We start from the raw sequence: 14,433 nt of genomic DNA, 5'->3' as shown, positions 1-14,433 counted from the left end.
ATCAGAAAGGACAGCTCACTAACACTACTAGTGGTGCTCCAAGTAAACATGAGTATTTTTGTCACCTGCAATTCTAAACATTGGCACGTTACTTGCTACCGTACAAACTATGGCTTTCCAAAAGTTACGGTTAATTCAAACTGACGCCCTAGTCTCGGCACAGCCCTGTGCATTTCAATGGAAGAAAACTCCCGATAATTCAAACAAGTCGGCATCCGCTACGGTTAATTCAGACTAGGAGCCACTGACTGACAGCGTGTAAAACACACTCCAGATTTACTGGATATGTAAAACAATGGAAAAGCAGAAAGGCTGAGTGCGCGAGGCTGGCGAGCTGTGTAGACAGCAGTGTGGAGACGTTGGAGCCCTTGAGTGACTGCATGCTGTCAGCGGACAGGGCTGACGTGCGATGAGCACAGCCGACAGTGATGAGTCCGACTGCGGTGACAAGCCTGTGCCACTGCCAGGTGCATGTAGTGCGTGTGAAGTAGCGTCGGCGCTTGATGTTGCAGCACGCCACTTCTCTGGCATTGAGAAGTCTAATGTTGCACTGGAGCTCTTGAGCAAGCTGCAGATGATGCTGATAGAGTCTTGGCAGAAGAAACGCAAGCAAATGCACTTCACTGATTACTTCTAATTTTTACAACCCTTCCCCGTAAATAAACATGTTTTGGAGTATATATAGCGTCGTGTATTCCAGCACAAAAGCTCGCTGCTCACACGAATGCATTCCAGTACTCGATTCTGGCGCGTAGTGACGTGTAGTAGCACCTAGCTCGCGATAAGGAGCCTAGATGTGACTGCTTCGGGTTCTGCCCGCGCAGCGGGACGCAATGACCGCTCATTCTTGCGCCCATTCGATAATTTGAACTTCACTCAATTTGAACAGTGTTCCGGTCCCTTTTGAGTTCGAATTAACGAGCTTTTACTGTACTGCAATCATAAAGTTCTAAATACACAGTTCCACAAGGATAATTTAACTCCCCCAACTTTGACAATGTCCTATATGCTGCAGTGTCAGTGAATATGTTTATTCCCTCTTGTCAAAAGTCTCTTTAAGCGTATACTATTCCCTTTCATGTGTTTCTTTGTATGAATGCTATGGGCTTTGTCTGGACTGTTCATTGTATTTTTTTTTGTGCTTTGATTTAAATTCTGTTCATTAATTAACTATTTATGTTTGCTTTCTGTGTGCTGACTTGTCTCGTGCTGCCAATTGTCGTGAAATATGGGGGCAGTCGCTCCATCAAACTGCTCTTCGAAGCAGCTTTTTTGCGGCTGCTCCTTTCCTTGTGCCGAGGGAAAATAAACTCATTATTATTATTTACCAAGGAACTGCAGGTGGTTGAAATTAGTCTTGAAACGACTACCGTAGCCATCGGAGCATTGTCGCTTTTGGCAGGACCACTCTGCTGGCGGAGATGCGCAAGGCGGCACAGACAGTGGGTTCCCTGGACGCCACCCTGCATGAGGCGCGGGAAGGTCACCTGGCCCTGGCAGGGGCTGTCGAGCAGCGGCTCAAGTGGGCTGGGGGTGCCAACCCGGCCCTGGCGGACACCCGCACCAGCTTCACTCACCTGGTGGCCCAGTGGACAGACCCACTGCAGGTGGGCATGAAGCCTGCTCGGGTTCACAGGGGGGCGGGCACCTAAATAAAACTCAATGCACTGTGGGATGGACATTCTGGAATTGTACTCAGACTGTGTACACGTTTGAGTGTTTCAGTGCCACAGTTGTTCCGACCCATATGCAGTAGGATGGCAAGCTGGGTTTGGTGCGTGACTTTCATTTTGATGGAGAAACGTAGCACAAACGGGGCCTTTAGACAAAAAAACGAGCACTTGTAGTTTGTCCTTTTCATTCTTTGTCCAACGTCTCCGTTCGTGCTGTGCTCTTCCTTCGAAATCTTACCCGCATATATTGCACTCCTGCATCTCTCTCATGTGACATGTCACTGTAGCTGGATCGCAGCTCCGTGTTTCATTTACTCCTAAGTTCACGTACAAACTACTGTCCAGTGTTGAACTGAACCTACTCAGGACTCTCAGTGGTTATGGCGCTCGGCTGCTGACCCGAAAGACGCGGGTTCGATCCCGGCCGCGGCGGTCGAATTTCGATGGAGGCGAAATTCTAGAGGCGCGTGTACTGTGTGATGTTAGTGCATGTTAAAGAACCCCAGGTGGTCAAAATTATTCCAGAACCCTTCACCACGGCGTCCCTCATAGCCTGAGTCGCTTTGGGACGTGAAACCCCCACAAGCAAGCCTACTCAGGACTCGCACACTGTACACATTGCCAGTTTAATTTTGTCTTTTCTTTCTCTGTTTATGAGCGTTCATTTTTCTTTTCTTCATTTCATTCTATAGACGGACTTCTTTATTGGGGGTGTAATGCCGCGAGCTTTGTTTTATTTGTTTTTAATCACTGGCAGTGTGTAGTTTTGAAAAAGAAGTGCCTTTCTTACAGTACACAGTCAAACCCAATTATAACCGACCCGTGTAGAGTGAATTACGCTTTACTCCAACACTTGAAGCTGTTTCACTGTTCGTGTGAAATGTGCTCGCTGTAATGAACTGCACTTTGGAAATATTGAGCTCTGGGCGCACGCAATCAGTCGGCACACACGCGCACCAGCTCCTGGCAGCAGATTACGGAATTATCTTATATAGGGTGGCTGGCAAAAGGGGCGGGAATGGACTAATGGAGGTTAGTGAGAGAGGCTCCTGTGCTGAAGTGACCTTGACTTTGCTGATGAGGGTGAAGACAATGCACGAGTGCTTGGCGGTGCCTAGTCCTACCCATGTCTGTCAAGGCGCGGCCACAAAGGGCTAGAGTCTTTCATTTAGATTGTGCGCACATCCTTACTACACAAGTCTGAGAGGTGAAAGTTCCCTCGTGTTGTGTTTCTGCAGGCGCTGAGCACGATTGCTTCGGAGGTGTACGAGGCAAGCGACGCACTGCTGCTGCATGAGTCGCTGCGCACGCGCACCACGGAGGCCCTGTCGTGGGACGCACGCCTGCTGGGGCTGCTCAACCGCTGCCAGGAGAGCTGCATGCTGGCCGAGGGGGCCTCTGCACCCCTCTCGCCCGCCGAACAACAGCTGCTGCAGCTTCAAGGCGGAGCCCCACTGCCGGCCGAGGCCAGTGTCGAGTGGCTGCGCTCCCTGCTTGACAAGGTGCCCACCGACCCACTCTCCTCGGGCCAGTCAAACTCTGCAGGCCTTGGCCAGTAGCACCAGCAAACATGCTCGCTTCCTACGCTTATCATGAGGAAAAGGTGCAGTGGTGTGAACAGGCTGGGTGCACAGGGAGGAGGCAGGACAGGCGCTATCGAGAAAAGAGGGAGAGGTTGCTTGTGGGACACATTGGTCGGCTTGCACGAAACTGGGGCGATTTTCTTGATTTGCACTGGTAGCAAGGAGATGACATGGAAGTCCCTTCGTTTGTCAGCATCTGTTTACACTTGAACTCAGATGCCATATATAATAAACAGGTTTCCGGGGAATAAATGTCTGTGGAAAGGTAGCACACATCCTCTCTCTTCTCAGGTATGAACCGACGTGTACTGCTGATGTTTAGCATGAAATCTAGCAGCTGAGCAAAGTTTCTTATGGCACCTGCAGTGATAGAGCTCAGTGGCTTAGGTGCTCAGCTGATGAGAGTCCATAGTTATGGAATGCTGGCTATGGCAGTGTAATTTCAGTGGTGACATGGTGCAAAAATGCTCGTGTGTTGTGCGACGTCAGTGGATCTCAGTGAACTACAGATAGTTGAGATTGATCCGGAGCCCTCACTCAGGAACCTGTCTTAGCCGACGCGCAACTTTGGAACGCTAAACTCCACTCACCGCAACACCACTTCCTTGTAGCCTTTCCAAGCGTAAGGCATCGCGTAACTATTTCAATGTCTTTGAGGAGGGCTGAACATTGGCACTGTTTTCAAATTATATCAACTGCTGGTGTATTCAAGGCAGTGGGGCTGGCTGTTGGCAAGTGATATTTTTTATTTTAGTTTCGTTTTATTTATACCATAAAGGAGTGGGTGGGCTATGTGACGAAACTAGAATGAGATGAAGAAGAGAAGAGGCCGAGTAAGCACCACCGCTTATTGTTCGGTTTGTGCTAACCGTGTTTTGCATTTTGGTACCCAGTGCGGCTACTAGGAGCTGCAGCCCATAACAGCAGGCTCAGTTGAGTTGGTCTGACACATAGTGCCTTATGCTCCCTCCAGGTGGCACTCAGTGCCTGCCGAGAACAGCTGGAGCAGGCCAAGACAAGCAGGGACACCTGCCGGGAAGCGCTGCAGAACCAGGTGAGAACTCTGCTGGTGGCTTGGGCTGCTGTTGTCTTTGGGAGCAAGAGCACAAGTTGAAGTGCTCTGTCTCTGTGTGAAAATGCAACCGAGCGATGTTCAGGCTCCTCTTGGAGGTAGGGGATTCGAGTTTTTCTGTTGCAATGTAGCCCTGGTGTGTAGCTTTTCCAGGTAGTAGAAGTGATCACCGAACAGTGAAGGCGGTCCCAACCTGCCGAGTGATGGCTGCCACATCTTGTCACCCCGCAGGTGTCGACGCTGCGAGCCGATGTGCTGGGAAAGCACCACGAGCTCCTGTCCGAGCTGCGCTCCCTCCTCAAATCGCTGGCACGCCATGAGGATGTTGCTGTGCAGGAGTACCTGGCCACCTACCGCAAGGTGAGCATCTTCCGCACTGCTGCTGCTGCCAGTTCTGCTGACCCATCTCTGGAGTGTCAGTTGTAGCTCGCGATGCGCTTGGGTCATGCTTGCGAGCAAACTTAAAAGGAAGGAAACTATCCGTTTAAAGTGACGCTGGGAACGAATTGGAGTTGGCCTATATCGATTGATATAGGATTGATACAGGGAACAAAGAGGCTAAGTTTCACTAAGCAGTGGGGAGCTTTTGGGTAGACCACACCATCGTCCACTTTTTTGTCAGTGATGATAGTCCCCAATTCTGTAGAACTCGTCATCACGAGTTTTAACCGAGTGGTGGGAAAATATATTCCCAGTTAACCACGAAATTCTTGCAGATGAATACACTGTTTGTCACCAAAAACTGCCAGCAGAGCCACACAAAAAAAAAAAAAACATATTTTACCACCTTTAATTCGGGTTTGTTGCTACAGAACAAAGGGGACATGTTGGAGAAACTCTGCCTGCCCTGCGGATTGAAAGAGCGACTGCAGTAACAGTACCCGCTTTGAAGAAGCACATGCTTGTTCAATCAAGTCTGGAGCTGCTGTCTGAGCAAGCAGTGAGCGTACCTGTATATGAGCCTGTGTTGTGCAGCTGAGGTGAAGTTGCCCTTGGACACCTCTGACTGGCGTGTTTTCTTTATCGCCCCATGCCCAGTTCTCGGAGCGTGCATCCGAGCTGGTCCGGACCCTGTTGGCACCAGATGCGACACCAAGCGACAGTGTCCAGGAGGCCCTGTCTGAGCTCATCGCCATGGTGCCCCGCGTCTACCAGGGGCTCACGGAGCTCGCCAGCGCCCAGGGTGAGGTCAAACTCCACCACTGCATAGCTTCTGTACCTGCTACCCTGTCATCCCACTGTTTCGAAACACTTGGGGGCGATGGTGTGGTTTGTTGGGATATTGGCTGTTACTCTGTGCAGGTGCCTCAAATGCACAGTTACTGTACAGTAACCTTGCCATTTGATTTATCGCAGGGCATGCTCAGATCATGACATCACCATTATCAGCTAATTTTTTTTTTTTTTTCACCGCATTCTCTTTAGTGTTTAGCCTAGTTTAGCCCACATCATCGTTTTCAACCCGAGAGATACATCAAATAAAAATTAATATTATTTTTGACTTTCGCATACTCGTGTACTTTCAGCACCAGGCAGTGATCAGTGTTCTCTTCACTTAAAGAATGGCGCTTGTTAGACACACTCAGTGAGTGATCTCTCTGATGAACTGTCCTGCACCTACTGTGGCATAAGCATGGTAGGATATGAGTGTGTTGTCGCCAGAGCCACAACACTTGACGTGCGTGATTACTCAAGCGGATGGGAAAGGAGGCACTTCAAGACATCAGGAGAACTTCGTTTGTAGATGCTTGCGTTCAAGAGAATTTGTATTGTGATAGCTGTTAAGCGCCTATTCCTGGGTCCTGGGTTCGGCAGGCGCGGCCATGTTGTAGAAGCGGGTGGAAGTCGGACGTTGTCGCGCCCTGATTGGTCTGCGCTGATAGCCCACGTTGGCCACTTCCGGCCAGCGGCTGACCGCCAGCCAGTGTTCTAAAAAGTTCTAGAACACTGTAGCTGGGCGATGCTAAAGCCAGCGTCATGATCGCGGCTGACCGCATACTTCCGTTGGCAACTGTTGGGTGGAAGGATGGACGACACTCGCAAAGAAAAGTTTTTCGCACGTAATTTGTAGTGCCCATCTGAAGCCATAGCCATTCATGAGCGTTGGCTGGGACCGCGCCGACAGTACTTATCCGTATTTGTGAATTAATAGGGCTCGAAATTAACGAGTATTTAGTTGCGAGTTTCGGAGGCTGCGCGGAAATGAGGGTACGCGGCCGCCAACCCGTACTATCTGGCTGCGCCGGTGATGGCGCCATTTGGGCTTTACCCACTCTTCCAAGGTTTTATCTGGTTCCATCTTCTGTCCCCATATAGGACGCGCAGCCTCTAAATATGCGGAGGTGCTTTTTTTTTTTTTTTTTGTCCATGTGCTGTGTACCAAGCCACTCAGATGCGGCAGCGAGTAGTTCTATTTATCCGTAGCGGAACCGACTCGCTTTCAAATTAACAGGATTTTTTATACACAGATCTCTATGAGGCTTGGGCGGACCAAGTAGTGTACTTGGAATTATCCCAAAATTCGAATTATCGAGGTTCGAATTAACGAGCTTTCACTGTATATGGCGAGAGCGTAAGGTGTAAGCGGAGGGCGGTTGAAACGGGAAGCACCCGAAGGGTACCATATTTACACGATTGTAAGTCGACCTATTCTTTTTAACTTGAAAGTCCGAAAGTTAAAAAGAATTGGTCGACTTACATTCGAAACGAAAACATCGCACTATAAGTAAAGGCGAGACAAACTAGATATCAGGCATGCTACAGCGTGGTTGCATTTTTGCTGTGCGGCTCCTCGGATCGCTCTCGGCGCTGGCCTTGAGCAGCTGCTATGTCAACGCACAGAACTGGCATATCCTCCCCGTGCGTGCGGGGGGCAGCCGATGGCGGCTATCAATAAGCACCAAACTGGCACCCCACATGTGGCTGCTGACTGCACCTGCTGATAAGCAGCGGCCCGATAACACAATCGCGTTCTATGGGAAGCTCAGGCGTCCAACAAGTTTTCTTTTTTTACTTTCAATGCGCACTCGGCGCTCAAGGGAGTGTTGATAGTTGATGGAAGGGCCGCTGTTCCAATCGAGGCGGCATCCCCACTCGGACGGCTGCGGTGCCGGGGAGTGTCGGTAGCTGATGGAAGAGCCGACACCATTACATGTAGTTTCTCTTTGGCTCTGACGCATTTTACTACTGCCAGCCGCGTTTCACAAGTTTTAATGCAGTGCTTCGTCAGTCATCATTTGTGCTCCATGTCCGGTAAGCGACCGGCACTCGTTCACAGCTACATTTAAACAGAAAGGAGCGAGCAATGAATAGCGTGTAAGTGGAGTTGTTTTACATGGGTCCAATCGAAGCGGGTCTGAAGGAGACTGGTAGTTGCGCATCAGCTTGTTGCAGGATGCCATTGTCTCGCAACTCGCTGATTCTGTTTTTCTTTTTTTAGATGGCCTTGACCAGCCCAAAAATGCGACCCTGAGCAAGAGCGTTGAACAGACACCCGACCGGAAAGTCAACAAGGACCCCAGGACTTGAAAAGGTAAGTTGTAGCGGGCATCTTGCCTCTATGGTGTGGCTGTCGAGTAAAATTGGGCAGGTGTATGGGAAAATTGCCCCTTCTAGTAGGCATTGCTGTCTGTTTGAATTAGTCGCAAAATCGTGCGCAGCTGGTCTGAAGGCAAGTACGCACTGATTACAACCAGGGGCCAACAAGGAAAAACCTGTTGGCTTCCTGAATTCTTTGTCTAATGAAAGGTAGCCATCGCACCCACTGTTATATTTTGGCATATGAACATGAAGTTTCAGCACGCGACTTAAGACCATTTTTGAATGAAACAGCTCGGAAATAGTCTTCTATTCTCCTACAAAAGAGTTTCCCTTGAAAGGGTTTGTTGCTGTTCCCAGTACTTGTGTAGGTCTTGCGAGGCAACAGTTGAAGTGCAGTTTGTAATTGTCCTGACTGTGTTTTGCCCGCAGCCCTGCAAGAGCGAAACAGCTATGCAGTGGGAGTGTGGCGGAGGGTGAAGATGAAACTGGACGGCCGTGACCCTGACAGCAACAAGCGCTCCAGTGTTGCCGAGCAGGTGAGGGTGATTGATGAGCATGGTTTGGGCAGCACCTGCCTCCTCCCGCATGTCTCTCTCGTGATCTTCCCAGCCGCCGTTGCCCTCTGAAACAGACTGTTGTCTTCGTTTCACGGCGCCAGCACTGTCCACTGTCCTCATTCCTGCTGCATGTCTGCTGCCGGCACGGAAGTTACCAGCAACCGAGCGGTGGGGATGGGCTCGTACTGCCCGTCCCATGCCCTCTTTGCTGTGTCCTGATGCTTTGTGGTGCTCCTGAATGCCAGTTGTAGTGCCACTTGGTGTGACACCAGAAAAGCATAAGCTGAGGAGACTGCTGCATTTGCCACCGAGAGACCCCGATTGTGCTGGAGCACGGCACGTTGTGTCAGCTGCGTTTGTTCGCTGCGATTGCAGATGTTCTTCTCACTGTGGTTCGTGTTTTATTGTCGTGAAACTTTTGCGTAAACTTCAAGAACGCAGCACTAGCTAATACAGTAAAACCCCTCTATAGTAAGGTAGCTCGGACCAGCAAAAATCTTTACTTATAGATATCAGGGTCTTTACTCTCTCAGTTGTTGGTGATGGCATGGCTGTATGTTCTGTGGGTGCTTACTGAGCACGAAGTGTTGGTTTATAAAACAAACACTTAGAAATTCCTTACATCCTGCTCTTATCGTCCCTTTATGTGATAATTATTCATCACATATCACATGTTGTCACGTTTTTCGACATTGTTTACATCTTGTGGCAGTGCCGCATTTGCATGAAAGGACATACCTACAAAAATAAAGCGAGTTTGATTCGATGTGAAAACTAAAGCTTTCCGTAACTACGGTGTCGTCATCTGTGGCTTCAGCATCATTTAGACGCAGTAATTAAGAAACGGCCGCAGCAAGTCAAGCGCGGCAAAAATGCCTACGCAGTTCCTCCACACCTATGCTGCTTGTCACCGCTTCCTTGCACTTCGCGCTGCCGTGCTACAAACACGCGCCTTTTTCTTCCCTTTTCTACTCCTGACTGAACTTTTACTGGCTTTCCTTTATCAGCGACCTGCGCCGCCTTCTTTCTACGTTCATAGCCAACTTTACTTTTTCTGTGCGCACCGCGTGCTTTGCCTGACGGCTTCAAGGTCTTCGAAAAGTTGGCTTCTCCTTGGCTTCCAGCTTGGTGGTGAAACCACCTGAAAGAGCGCTGTTTTAGTGTATTCAGATCTATTTGCCTCACGATCCTAGACTTTGCGGGGGCCGCAATATCATCATTCCGCAAGCAGTACATCGCCACGGCCAAACTGCTGTTTGCTGTAGCGTCTCTTCGAAAAAAATCCTTGCTATAACCAAAAAAAAAGAAATGTACAGTCGTCTATGGAAGGTGAAATAGGACCACAGCTTCACTTTACTACCTCCGAGTTTTACTATAACAGAGTTTACTAGAACGGGGTTCTACTGTGGGTGGTCTGCAAGTGAGTGTGTTGTAGCAAGGTCGACCACCGCAACTGTTTAATTACATGGAGGTCACAAATGCACACACTTCAGTTGAGAAACTTTATAATATAGAGAAGTTCACTACATGGAGGTTCGTTGCATTCAGGCTTAACTGTACTCAGCTCTTCCTTACCGTGTGGAAAATGACCGTTTTTGGTAGATTTCAGTAGCTTTATTTTTCTGCAGAAACTATTACATTTAAAATTTAATGCAGTATATGGGAAAAAAACCTCAAATGAGCTTTTTAAACATATAAATTCAATAACGAATTCCACATTGCAGCATCTAAATTTTATTTGCCAAAAACAAAACTTTAAAGACTCACTTGTATCTTAAAAGAAAGAACTTAATGATTTTCTGAAATATGCGAAATGTTTGGTATTTTATTGGCCAGTATCTGTGAAAAAAATCAAACTTCTATCTTGAATAATATTCTTGCTGTCAAACAAGTCGAAACCCTGTAGTTGGGCACGGAGCACAGCCACCTGTGTTCCAGGCTGGTTTTTGTGGTCGCCGATGTCGAACTGAATCCCAACGAAAAGGCAGTATATTGTTCAGACTCGCTGCTGCTCGGGGCATCAATAGAATCAATCACAGACAAAGTGGAGACCTGAGATTTGCGACGTTTTTTCGAACGCGCATCACGCATGTGGAGGCTGCCAAGTGACTTTGACGCTGCCGGGTCTTTGGAGCGCATTCAGAAAATGCCGCCTTGCAGGAAAAAAGGAGCTACTGTACATTGAAAACGAAATTTTGTTTGTCTAAAGACAAGCCAGATGGCACAGCGTGCCCGTTAGCAGTTTAATAAGCAGCACGGAAGGCTCCAAAATCGTGGCAAAATCGTTGTTAGCGGGCATTGAGGCGCGGTACCGCGTCTTCGCAGCACGTTAAAAAAAATAGTGCCTCGCAGGAAAAAAAGAAAACTACATCGGAAACGAAACTTCGGTTCTTTAACTACAAGCAAGGCCTGCAGTGCAGTCGTAAGCAACATGGAAGATTCCGAAATCTGAGTGCACAATCATTGTTAGCTGGCTTAGATGCTCAGTGGGTGCGGTAAGGAAAGAGCTGTTTATTTAGCAGAGATATTGTCCAGGTTTGGCGTTTTGTGCCTTGCCTTTTCGCCAACCTTGTCGCTTTATGGCATTTCCACGCTTCTCGCCTTGTTTTTGCCCCAGGTGGATTACATAATCAGCGAGGCGACACGGCTGGAGAACTTGGCCCTGCTGTACGAAGGCTGGACGCCTTGGGTGTGATCCGCCCGCCAACCGCCCTCCCTGGGAGTGGGGGGCAGCGAATTCCTGGCTCCAGCAGACAACGCGGGACAGCAGCGGCAGACAGCGACTACGACGGCACCCGAGATGAACGGCAAACGCGAGTGATAGTCCCTCCACGAACCACCCGGCTGGGGTGGGGGAAAAAGCAACAAAAAAGAATGAGGTGAGAGGATGGCCAGATGCTCGCCACCTTGCAGTAATGCTGTCGCCACGGCAACGACGCCAAGCGAAACCCCTATACGTCGACTCTAAGCAGAACACTCTCATCAAGTCTCTCTCTGTGCGACTGAAGCATCCGCCGCTGAAAACGACCAGACTGGGGCTGCCAGCATGTCCCGATAATGACCGTAGCTGCCATCATCCTCTTCTTTCCCCACCGTGACCCTCCCTCTTGCAGCCGGTTGCACCAGATACCCGTCGCACCGGACTCTGTAGCAGACGACGGCCAACCCTGCTGCTCCTCCTGCAGACGACATTGCCTTCCAGCTTGACTTGGGAAGGGCACAGGTGGTGCCGGTTCAAGCTTATACGCACACATTTTCTGCGTCTGCTTTGGGGGCTGCTCGAGGAGGGAGTGTTGTCAGTGGCCATTGACAGATGACGCCACTGGCCGGCGAGGCAGAAGAATGGGGCCTCTTTCGAAGGTGGCGCTACCTGGTGTTTTCCGATTTGGACACCGCTAGTGGGAGTTGCCCTTTCAGATGCGAAAGGCTGAAGATTTTCTTCTCTGAGAGGAAAAACAAAGCGAGGAACCTAAGCAGCAGCAGTTAGCATGCGCTCTTCTTCATGCTATCTCTTGGGAAGTGTATGACAAGAGCACACTGTGCGCTTTCGACTTTCTTCTCATCTTTGTCCTTTTTTCGGCCTACTTTTATTATTTTTTATTTGATTGAATGTGTAGCAACCCCTGCTAGCAATGTATTTCTCTCCTGGTTTCCTGTGCCCCCTCCCCCCCTTTATTGTGGACATGTGGAGGTTTTCCTTCTTTTTTCGCGTGCACTAGAAGCTTGTGTGAGGTCAGTGTGAACACTGATTAATGCAGAGACTTGGAGAGTCATTCATGTAGCTTGCAGTCAAATGTGTGTCTCCTTTTTTCTTCCCCCATCTCCGCATGAGCACTTTTATCTGCCCTGCCTGCTCTACTTCGGGCAGGTTTTAGAGAGAGAGAGAGAGCTTTTGTTTTGGACAAGGATATGTTTTCTGTTCTCATTGTTCTGGGAGTGCTTTTCTATTTTTCTTTGTTTCCTCGGGCCCATCTCATTTTTCCCCTTAATATGTGAGATTGCACAAATAAAAACTCTTATTGCAGACATTGTTGGTGTGCGTTATTATGAGTTTAAATGCTTGATGAAATTATGCCCTGTACAAGGAAATCAAACCAGTGAGTATGACCTGTAAAGACTGCATGAAGCTGGTACAATGTAAACTGAGTAATAATTGGCAGCCTGCTTGGAATAGTAAGCTGCACCTGGTAAAGCCTGTTTTAAGAGGGTGGAAGTCATATACATGTCGGGAACGTTTCTCTGTAGCGATTTTGTTTATCTTTTGACTGCATGCAAGCACCTTACACACAGCTTTATTCTCGCTAAACAAGTGAAACAGACGTCCAAGCTATGCAGAGAAGTCGCCACGAATTACATCTTTCACAGAACTAAAGAAACTGAGAACGCGTTTTTCGCGATTTTGTAATTGACAATGCATGTTTTACTCTAGCTTGCTCCTAGGAAAAGATGTCATTGTATTCTGTTTTTTAGAATTTCTATTTTTTAAAAACTGCTCTCATTCTTATCCACAAACACCCATCTAAACTTGTGTTTAATGCACGATAGCTGCAGTCACTTATGAGCAATTAAAGGGGCTCTCAGTAAAAGTATGCCGCTTCCAGAATATCCTCCAGCAAGAATTTTTCTAATGCGTTCTCTAGAAGAGTTGCCTGAAGTCAAAATTTGAATTTCAGCTCCCCTTGTGCCTGCCTCCTCTTGTCACTTTTTGCCTTCTGAAAGGTCGGCGTACTCAGCATGTCCCACCCATTCGGCCTCATCGCCGACACACGCGGCAGTTTCAAGGGGGGGGGGGGGGGGGGGGGGGGGGGTGGGCACACCAAAAGCGATATCGGAGACGAAATTCGCTGATTGATCGAGAGAGGTCATGTGACCTCGTGATGTCATCACAACCTGCCCATCGGGTTGGGAGCAACCTAGTTTCTAGACGTCAACCTATAGATACAGAACTGAAAAACAAAAAATGCATGCAAATGTATGGGCACTGTCGCAGCATAGCGGATACCTAGCTGCTACTGTGGCTCAGTGCAGTTGAACCTACAGTTGGGAAAAAACTGATGCAACCACACACAGAAGTTGCGGTACCTGAATGTGAATTCTAATGCTAGCGCATTGCAGTATTAAGGTGACTCAAGCGTGCCCATAGTTGTTTTTTTTTCTGTAATGGACCGCGGGTCAATAAAGGTAACCGCGGCAGTCCCTGAGGTCGACCGCCAATGTCGTTGGAAAGGGGAACTTTGAGTCTGGGAAGGACGCTATATACATCTGCCGCCAGTATGACTATGGTACTATGCTTCATTCTTAAATACAACCTTCGGACAAGAAGAAGCGACACAGATGTTGCATGCAGGGCAGCGTTCGGTCTCACTGAATCATCCACGTTTCGCATGGAAGCGGTTATCTGTTGCAAAGGAGTGAAGTCACGCTTCAGTTAACTCGATCACGATATGTAATGCAACCTTCAATTCAATATACCGGTTGTTTTAGGGAGGTGGACCCGAATCTTCAAAAAATAGATTCACATCAGAAAACAGATGACTCGGTATATAATGTTCTTGTTGCAATCTGAAATTTACAGCCGGCCATTAGTAATAGCCATAGCACCTTTTAGAGCTTAAAATTGTGATTACCCTGGTCACTAGGGCACAACAACGTCATGACGGGCCAGTGTTTCGTACCTGACGTTCCCTCTCCTCCGTGGCTGGGAACATCGAGCAGCGGCGAGCAACGCAGCGAGGGCGAGATTCGCGTGGCTCGAGGCACCACTGATGACGTGTACAGTGATGGATGTCACTTCGCGCCACGCGCTTTCGAAAAGTTCGCGCGGCGGCCGAAATTTGTTGTGGTTGTCCCTATTTCAGGATTCCATTGTCGAAGCTGCTACGACAACCCTGTTTACGAACCATTTCTGGCGTCAGGAGTAGGGAACTTCACATACACGAGTGTCCAGCAAATGCAGACGTCAACGTCACTTCCTCCCATAGCGACAGGAGGAGCGAACTGGAGCGTCT

At 48.7% G+C, this 14,433-nt stretch overlaps 1 protein-coding gene across 1 annotated transcript; it reads left to right on the top strand.

Moving 5' to 3' along the window:
• Positions 1-1,373: 1,373 nt before the first annotated feature.
• Positions 1,374-12,449, top strand: LOC144102022 (serine/threonine-protein kinase SMG1-like). The gene is made up of 8 exons (XM_077635285.1): positions 1,374-1,607; positions 2,912-3,175; positions 4,230-4,310; positions 4,560-4,688; positions 5,367-5,511; positions 7,768-7,860; positions 8,298-8,404; positions 11,043-12,449. Exons 1-6 carry the CDS (start codon positions 1,422-1,424, stop codon positions 7,854-7,856), a joined length of 894 nt encoding a protein of 297 aa, XP_077491411.1. The 5' UTR covers positions 1,374-1,421; the 3' UTR covers positions 7,857-7,860; positions 8,298-8,404; positions 11,043-12,449.
• Positions 12,450-14,433: the final 1,984 nt, after the last annotated feature.

The sequence above is a fragment of the Amblyomma americanum genome, chromosome 8 (genome assembly GCF_052857255.1).
Source record: "Amblyomma americanum isolate KBUSLIRL-KWMA chromosome 8, ASM5285725v1, whole genome shotgun sequence".
Classification (NCBI taxonomy): domain Eukaryota; kingdom Metazoa; phylum Arthropoda; class Arachnida; order Ixodida; family Ixodidae; genus Amblyomma; species Amblyomma americanum.
The sequence above is the reverse complement of the archived record's forward strand: the minus strand, read 5'-3'. Positions and strand labels throughout refer to the sequence as shown.